This window comes from Diplotaxodon limnothrissa, linkage group LG17 (genome assembly GCF_057381915.1).
Source record: "Diplotaxodon limnothrissa isolate DT_005_m linkage group LG17, D_limnothrissa_male_GT1.1, whole genome shotgun sequence".
Taxonomy (NCBI): Eukaryota; Metazoa; Chordata; class Actinopteri; order Cichliformes; family Cichlidae; genus Diplotaxodon; species Diplotaxodon limnothrissa.
In genome coordinates this window covers 27,759,610-27,768,784 of record NC_140612.1, presented here as the reverse complement: position 1 = coordinate 27,768,784, position 9,175 = coordinate 27,759,610, and the positions used below count along the sequence as shown (strand labels likewise).

General features: G+C 39.3%; 1 protein-coding gene across 1 annotated transcript; it reads right to left on the bottom strand.

Annotated features, from left to right (window-relative positions):
- Positions 1-1,373: 1,373 nt before the first annotated feature.
- On the bottom strand, positions 1,374-2,791 carry LOC146615138 (malonyl-CoA-acyl carrier protein transacylase, mitochondrial-like). Its single transcript, XM_085375536.1, has 3 exons — positions 2,222-2,791; positions 1,597-1,684; positions 1,374-1,495 (listed from the first exon to the last, which is right to left on the bottom strand). Exons 1-3 carry the CDS (start codon positions 2,774-2,776, stop codon positions 1,374-1,376), a joined length of 765 nt encoding a protein of 254 aa, XP_085231662.1. The 5' UTR covers positions 2,777-2,791.
- Between the last annotated feature and the right edge of the window lie 6,384 nt (positions 2,792-9,175).

The following is a 9,175-nucleotide window of genomic DNA, read 5'->3' as shown; positions in this document are numbered from 1 at the left end:
TCAGAAACTGGACTATGAATCACAACTGAAACTGCAACTGTGAGACTCACCAGGATATTCTTCATAGAAAACATTAATTCCGTAGCGCAACACGTTACAGGACTGAATATCCACACAGCTTTGCGCATCTAGCTCCGTGCAGGCGGATGCAGTGAAAAAAAGTCACCACGCACGCGCTATGGTGCATTCACGGTACATGGGGAAAACTCAGCATTTAACAAAACAGTAACACTTCAAATTAGAATAAAAACAGAATACAATTGGCAATAAAATAACCATGGGTTACATATGTATATATATGTATATATTGTACTATTCTTAGTTAGTGTATTGTCTGTCTTGTCTTAATGTTGGTTTAAAATGGAGCACTGTAACAAAAAATAATTTCCCCCAGGGATCAATAAAGTATTCTGATTCTGATTCTGATTCATCATCCATTGGATGTAAAACGTTCAGCTTATTGCACCAGCAGCATCTGCTCTTATATAACTATCATTAGCTTACAGCTTTAAGTGTTTAAGGTATGTGCTAACTAAAAATAAAGACAAGATGATAGTTTATTAAATTTTAATGAAATTTGCAGATTGTTTCGGTGAAGTTTAATAAACTCCTTGCTATCTAAAATATAACAGGACACTGGAGAATATTCTCGAGCATCTCACACTTCTGATAATCAGCTGTCTGCTTGACGTTTATTCAGCTGTGTAAAAACTATAACTTTAATCTCAGCAAAACAGATTTACTCAGGAACAAATAAAATACTAAAATAAGCCAAACAATAACATTTTTAAGTTATCTAAGTGACTTATATATCATGTTTAACCTGAGCAGCGAAAGACAGCGGTGTGTTTGAAAACGATCTGCCGGGAGTCCGGTGTTCTCACGGCTCTAGTGAGCCTTGCCCCGGCTAGCTATCGAGCTAGTGGGTAACAGACGTCTCCGAAAACATCGGAGCGCTTTTGAAAATATGTGGTGTCTTGATAAACTGAGCAGATATTTGAGGTTTACACAGCTACATTCTCGCCTGAAAATATGTTAAACGTTTATTTTGTGACCCAGAAAGAATAATAAGAGTAATATTAAAACTAACTAGCTGCCGCCATTGTTGGAAACTGAGCTAGGCCGCGCTATGAATTCTGGGACACCGCTTCTTCTTCTTCTTCTTCTTCTTCTGGGTTTAACGGCTGGCATCCTTGTATATGCAGTGCTGCCATCTTCTGTTTCAGTCCGTTATTACACTCTTAAATCCTACTACTTATTCCTGCGTCTTTTGTGATCTTACAAAGCTTCAAATGACGCGTCGACTATTAAATCAGTCGTCGACGATTTTGATAGTCGACGTAATCGTGACTAGTCGACTAATCGTGGCAGCCCTACTGCAGACAGGCATAATTATACTGAGCCTGAGGTCTACCAGTGACTGACAGCATCCCACTGGGAACCAGTTCTGAGGCCTTCTGCATAGTCTCCGCTCGCACCTTCACTGCATACAAAGCTAGAAGATGCATGAGGAGTAAATACAGAATATTAACCAAAGTTGTGATTAAAACACCTTTTACAAGTGCACAAAAAAACCCAAAAAAGAAATCTTTCTACCTTCTGCAAAGTTCATCGCCCCAGAAAAGACAAGAGCAGCAAATTCTCCGACACTGAAACCTGCAGCAGCGACACACATCTCAATGGCCTGTGTACAGCAGGAAACAAGTCAAAAAAAAATAAAAAAATAAAAATGTAACAGCCTCCCGATTATGACCGATATATCATTTATGTCACTGATACATCCGTAACTGAAATTAACTCAGAACAATTTGTTTATTTTTTTAAATGGTCATTCAGAATCAGAAGATTATTTACGGTGATGTTTTTGGTGGGAGTGAAACAACAATCTACTGATAAAAACAATAAAAACAAGATGTGATAATAAGAAATAACCACTGTTGGAAGCCTTATTTACTCTACCGCCTTAATCAAGGGGCAGTAATTAAAGTTGAAATGAGAAACTTTGCATTTGAAAGATGCTCTTCTACTGGGCACTCAAAATGCTTTCTTACAACAAGCATCATTCATCCACACCTTCATACATAATGTGCGCACATTTTAAATATAAATTAATATTACTGTAGCAGTATTTAAAAAAAAAAAAAAAAGATAAAATGGCCACATTTAAGAAGGCAGGACCTGCAGTTATTGTCCTTTTTCCAGACATTTATCTGGCACTTACTTTGGGGTTTTCTTGGTTGAGTCTCTCCACAGCAGCCAGGGAGGTGACAAACACCGCCGGCTGACAGTGAACCGTTTTCTGCAGCTCGTCCTCGGGGCCCTCCAGACACAGAGACAGCAGGTCGTAACCCAGGATCTTCTGGGCTACGGTGAACATTTCTTTAACGTTGGGGTATTTTAAAAGTCCTCTGCCCATGCCCACAAACTGGCTGCCCTGACCGGGGAAGAGGAGCACGGAGCAGCCGCTGGGGTCTTTTTTGGGTCTCCGCTGAGGCGCCGCGGCTGGCTCGCTGTTCGGGGGAGAAGCGGGAACTTCAGCCGGAGAAGGGTAATCTCCAGCCGTGGAACCGGGCTTGTTGGTGGACAGCGTCCTGCTCAGAGAGACCAGCGACCTGACCTTCCCTCTGGAAGATGCTGCCATCCTGACTGCCACTGATGCCAACATGAGCTGTTCCTCATCCAACGACGTGTCTGCGGATGAAATAAGACGCACAGCCCGCCCGGACAAACTGTAATCACCGAAAGAGTCAACTTTGCTTGAACTCAACTCTGACATCTGCTCGGCATGACACCTCACAGGGAGACGAAAAGAATATTCAGAATACAATTGACAAATGCAAAAAAACCCTCTAAACCATTGACTACAGAGAGATTTAACGTTGTTCGGCAGGATAATGTTGACCAAGGTTGAATCTTTGTCCAGATTAATCTATCCAGCTTATTCCCTAGCCATCCCACCAAGAATTATAAAAGACATAAATAAGGCGAATTTTAATTTCATATGGAAAAATAAACATCATTATATTAGTAACAGGGACTTGATAAAAGATTATGAAGAGGGGGGTTTAAAAGCAATCGATTTTGAAATAATGAATGGCATTTTAAAGATTAATTGGCTACGATCTTTCTTGAAAAATGATAATGAGATGTGGTTCTTGATGCCATCTCTTACTTTCAACAAAGTTGGGGGGATCCTTTTAGTATGTGATTTTGACATTTCTAAACTACCCATAAAACTTTCCAAATTTCATCAACAAGTTTTGTTAAATTGTAAATTAATGTTTAAACATAACTTTAGTCCCCACAATGTTCCATTGTGGAATAATAGGGTGATATTGAATCGGGGGAAATCTATGTTTGTGGACGAATGGATGACAAAACAAATTTGGTCTGTGACACATATAATGGATGAAAATGGAGATATACTTGAATTAAACAGGCTTAATGAGAAATATGACATGAGTTGCTCGTTCGAGCTCTATAAAAAGGTTTCACAGAATATCCCAACAGTCCTTGTAAATACAATAAAGAACAATTTTTCAAATATACAGACTACAAATTTACATAAAGTTAAACTAGATGGTCTTGACTTGGTTAATGGAAAATGCAATAATCCATTTTTGAGGAGGTATTTGGTTAACACCTTATATCCAGGTAGGACAAAATTCTCCCTGTTCCATAAATCTCTTAAGCTAATAAATAAGCCCCAAGCAATCAAATTGCATAGATTTTTAGAAGAGTTTGATTTTTCTTAGCCCCTTATTTAAGTTATGTGTCTTGTTTATGGAACCTCACTTTTAGAGATTTTATGATCCCCCTTGTCTTCTTTATTTCTGTTCCTTGTTTTTCATTCTTTTTTTTATTGTTATTTATTTTTGTATTGGTTATTCATCTTTTTATATTATTATTATGTAGATGTGTGAATATGGATGTGTATGTATGCATGTGTATATGCATATATATGTATATATATGTATATATATGTATGTGTATGTGTGTGTGTGTGTGTGTGTGTGTGTGTATGTATGTATGTTTACTTTCAGTTATTGTCGATTTCATTGTGGTGTACAGGAGATGTGATTCTGTTCTGATTGATTTAATATGTCGCTTGTCTCTTTGAGATTGTCATTGTTATTGTTCTAAATAAAGTTCATTTAAAAAACAAAACAAAACAAAAAACCTCACAGGGAGACGCCATGTTGTTTATACGGAGTTTATTCTCGTCTTCTTCCGGTTGACGTTCAGGCTCTCTCACGGTGCAGCGCCACCTCAGGTCAAATTATGTCATGCTCTAATGTATCGTGTTTTTCTTTTCTGTGCTTTAATTTGTCTACAAAGTGAAAATAACCATAAGAGCTTTTAAGTATACACAGACATGTGCTTCTTAAATTTAGCTTAATTGGCTCCACAGGTAGGAAGTAAAAAAGTAAAAAAAAACTTCCTTGCTGTACTTAATTTTTACTCCCTACATTTTTAAACAAATATCTGTAGTTTCCACTCCGTATTTTTGACAGAGAGGAGGGCTGGGTAGCCGTAGGTTTTGTTGACCGCTGCGCTGCACAACATGTTTCGCTTTGTTACATTAGAGCCTGTGATGTTTTAAGAGTCTGAATCAGGAGCTGATGACATTACTCTGTAAACGCTCAAAGCACTTTAATAAACAAGCAAACAATTCCACCTCTTGCATTATTGCGTAAAGTTGACAGCGTGTCAGGCAAATAGGCAGGCTCCATCCCTGGCCTCTAGCGACTGTGGAAGTCGCTACAGTAATGTTTGCATCAGTCTATCAGATGAATCCCCTCCAAGTCCAATATTTACATCAGTTACAGTGATAATGCTTGGTGTCTACTTTCAGCCACCGCAGTAGAATGCCAGGAATGAATCTCATTGAAATTGTAGTTGCATTTGCTATTTAATTTAATTGTCATGGATGATACACAGACAACCCAACAGCAAACAGAGGAAAACAATGGGCCACGTGGGACACAGGGGCAAGGCAAAGTAACAGAAACCTAAAGCCTAAGAATATAACACAAGAAGAAAACAATAAAGAGAACCAAAAACATACATAAGAATAATCAATGAATATAAATGAACAAACACAAAACACTGGGTCACAGACTCAGTACCATGACAGTTAAATGTACATAATAAATACTTTAAATGTAGCTGACACTGTGTTTATTAGTGTGTGGTCAACCACAAATCTTCATACTGTCATCCATAGATGAGGTCTTTATACAAATGATGAAAGATAATGAAAGAAACTGTTTAATTGATATGAAATGATTGAATTATATGAAATATTATGGCTTTGTCTGCCAGTGTTTTTCTGTAAACTACTTTGAACTACTGGCAGTCAGTGAAGTCACTGAAAGGCAAGATTCTATGTTGTGTTGCCGTAGTTTCCAGAGTTTACTTATAAAGCTCACTTACAGAATTCAGTTAGAAAAGTCAAGCATTTGAAAGGTGCACATTTGAAGAAGTATTAACTCAATATTAACTCATTACGGTTTACATTTTCGATTTTAAAGGGTCTCCGAAATTACAATGAAAAAGGAAACAAGAAAAATTACCACTCCGGCCGATAAGAAAGATTCAGGAGATCAAGGTAAGTAAAATAATAAAATAAGAACCTGGTAAAATCCAAATCCTAGAAATGTTGACACTGTGTGAATCATTTTTGAAGCAATTGAATCATATGTTTGATTGAAAATAGCTTTAATACAAGATGTCTAATCAAAGGAAGGTTACCGGTCTTTTGGTAAAATAATGTAATAAGTTTATTCTTGGACTCAACAGTAAAAACAGACCAACAAGTGTCATCAAGATCTAAGACTTAGTAAACCTAGTATCAATTCGCACTGGTCAGTTTTTTTAATCCCAAGAATAAACTTGTGATCATTTAAGCAAAAGCAATTTCAAATTCTTTGCCATCAAACTGCTTCCAGTCCTGATGTCGGGGACTCTTTTTCACCACTGTGTTGTTGTCGTCGTTTATAGATTGTAAGAGCAGGACTGCTAAAAGAAAGGCCAGTCCTGAAAAGAAGACCCCAATAAAAAGGAGGAGGGTCGCTGAGCAGGCTGGTCCTTCCACCAGCTCAGATGTGGTCAAAGGAGTGAAGCGCAAGGTTGTGCAAGATGAAGAGGGCACAACAAAGAAAGCAAAGAAGGCTAAACTTCTCGACCATACGAGCGGTGACAAGGAGCAAGCATCCTCCTCGTTGGACTCTGGTAAAGGTAGGCTAATTAGTTGAATAAGGGGGTAGATTAAGTGTGGTTGCTAGGTTTAAGATATTGGTGTTTAGTGTTTGTGTCTATCATCCAGTGAGCTGATGTGCTTTTGGTGTTTTCCACATCTCCAGACTTGAACAACAAACAGGAGTGCACAAAAAATGGCAAAAGAAAGGCCACGGGAGACAACAGAGAGTCACCCAAGAAAAAAAAAAGGAATGTGGACCAGGACAAAAAATCAGTAGCAGACCAAAAACGTAAGTAGCAAGCAGCTTGGGTTTTATATTCAGGGGAAGGGCAGAAGGAACATTTAGGCTACAGAGGAGAGTAATTTGTGTCACAGCTGTAATAAAACAAGATTTGCTGTTTTGTCTGTTCAGGTGAATTCCAAGCCAGATATGTGGAGGAGCACCAGCTCGGAGAAGGAGGCTGCGGAGCAGTGTTTTCTGGCTACCGGATAGAAGATCGTTTTCCAGTAAGTGTTCAGATGATGGTAGTAAGACAGGCAGTAACGCAGATAATGGATAATATCGTAAACTGAGACGTCTGCTGTGTTTCCACCTTTCATTATGTCATACTGAGGAAATGCTCACCAATGCTCTGTGTCTTCTAGGTTGCCATCAAACACATTCCCAAAAACAAAGTCTACTGCAAAGTGGCGGTAAGCGTCCAACACTTGAATTAGTTTTACATTACTGGATTGAATGCGGCGTTCCTCATCATCCACTTTGTTGTAATATTTCAGGATGAAAATGGGAAGATGCTCTCGGTGGAAGTGGCCATTATGCTTAAACTTGCAGGTGAAGCAGAAGGGTCAGTGGGAATATCAGCACCTGTGTCCTTGCTGGAGTGGTTCGACTTTGGCAAAGAGCTGATCCTGGTGCTGGAGAGACCTGTCCCTGCTGTGGACCTGCAAAAATACAAAGCAGAAAATGGAAGAGCTTTACCAGAGGACAAGGCCAAGGTAGGTTGACTGGGAGAGCCTTAGACTGTACAGCATTCAATCAAGGCAGAAAAGCATTAACTCATTATTGTGTTTTTCATCTTTTCCAGGTCATTCTGAAGCAACTAGTTGATGCTGTAAAGGAACTTGAGGAGAAACACATCTTTCATCGGGACATCAAGGGACAAAACATTCTGATTGAGACCGGCTCAGATGTGCCTCGAGTTCGCATCATTGACTTTGGACTGAGCTGCTTTGTTAAACAGCGATCTCTGTATCGCATCTTCTATGGTAACATATTCTGCTCCTGCTTTTCACAGATGTAACAATTTGTGTCTTTTGTTTTAGAAGAAATTGCAATTGTGTCTGTTTGTTAGGCACTCCTCTTCACATCCCTCCCGAGTGGTACATTAGGAGCTGCTACAGGTGTGGACCCACCACGGTGTGGCAAATGGGAGTGGTGTTGTATGAAGCGCTTCATGCACGATACTTTAGTACCGCGAGGTTCCTCACAAAGCAACTGAGCATCAAAAAGCGTCTGTCCACAGGTAAGAAAACTTCACACTTCCACATTCACTGATGCCTTGGATCACTAGAACTATCATCTTCATCTTTTTGATCTTTTCTTTCTTTCAAGAATGCCGGAATTTCTTGGACGCATGTTTAGCTATAGTCCCGGAGAAGCGCCCAACACTGGAGGAGCTCCAGCTTCACCCCTGGCTAAGATAACACACACAAACACACAATTCACACCTTATCATGTAAGTGTGATACATTGTAGTAACTTCCTTTCTTTTTTCTGTTGGACAGGAATAGATAGAGTGGGTCAATCTTAAAAAATAAATAAATAAAAATTTAGCTTTTTCGGAGTTCCTGTAACCCCCCCAGCCATCCCAGGAAAGGGGATCTCTCTTTGAATGGGCTTTCCCGAGGTTTCTTCCCATCGATCTGGCCCCCTGGGGAGTTTTTCCTCGTCTTCATAGAGAGCTTGGGCTGGGTCAGGAGCTCCATCAAAACTGTCTTTATTTGATGACATTAAAGTCATCAAATAAAGATGTGTTTTACTTAAAGTAAAATTTGATCAAAATAAAACTTGTTTAATTCATCTTTGCTGAAGATTCTCCTTCATTACTATTTTGTTTTGTTTTTTTTACCCATGGTGCATTTTGACAAATAAGAAAACTGAATCAGGTTAAAGTGTGCACAAAGACAGTCACACTGCAAATGATCTGAAGACTTGCATCTGTTGCTCTAACCCCCAACTAGTTTAGACAGATTTCCTGGTTCTACCAGAGGTTTTTTCCTTCAAGAAGGGAGTTTTTCCTTCCCACTGTTGCTGAGTGTTTGCTCATAGTGGGTTGTAAAAGCATAAAAGTTAATAAGAGGCAGAGTTATCACAGAGGGAACTATATAGCTTAAATGTACAATTTCTACAGGACGAATTATAACTTCATTATGTATAAAAGCTCCTGTGGATAATTACTCCTATTTGTAACTTTACACAAGAGAAAGTTTGCTGTCACACTATTTATAACAGGTTGGGTTTTGTCCTCTGAGTTGAGCCTTTGGTTGCAGTTTATTGAAGAATTTCCTCTAAAGTAGCTGTTGATAAAGATTTAAGGTCCTGTTTATATACAGAAATATGCTTTAGTTCATGTTTTTTTACATGTCTGCCTCAGTGGATCAGTAGAAGATCTGGCACAGGAAACTAGATGATGAAAAAAGGTTACGAATACACATATATATCTATATAGATACAGATATACTCATGGTGGGTTCACGCCCTCGGCCCACGCCCCTCTGAGGAGGAAACACCTGGGCCTCATCAGTGCAGCCAGCATTTAAGCCAGGGAGTGGCTTCTACTCATCGCTGGATCGTTGTGTGTGACTCGCGTCAGTGCAGCCCGGCTCTCAGCAAGTTCTCATTTGCTTCCCTGTGCAAAACCTCTAACGTGTGTTTCCTTCTGTACATAGATCCCCTGGACCCGACTCTGCATT

What these genes read in the sequence shown, in the direction of transcription:
- LOC146615138 (XM_085375536.1), bottom strand. Translation starts at nt 2,776, where the DNA reads ATGTCAGAGTTGAGTTCAAGCAAAGTTGACTCTTTCGGTGATTACAGT. An exon ending in TCAACCAAGAAAACCCCAAA is followed by an intron (nt 1,685 to 2,221) that starts GTAAGTGCCAGA and finishes TGCTGTACACAG; the next exon opens with GCCATTGAGATGTGTGTCGC. An exon ending in GGCGATGAACTTTGCAGAAG is followed by an intron (nt 1,496 to 1,596) that starts GTAGAAAGATTT and finishes TGCATCTTCTAG; the next exon opens with CTTTGTATGCAGTGAAGGTG.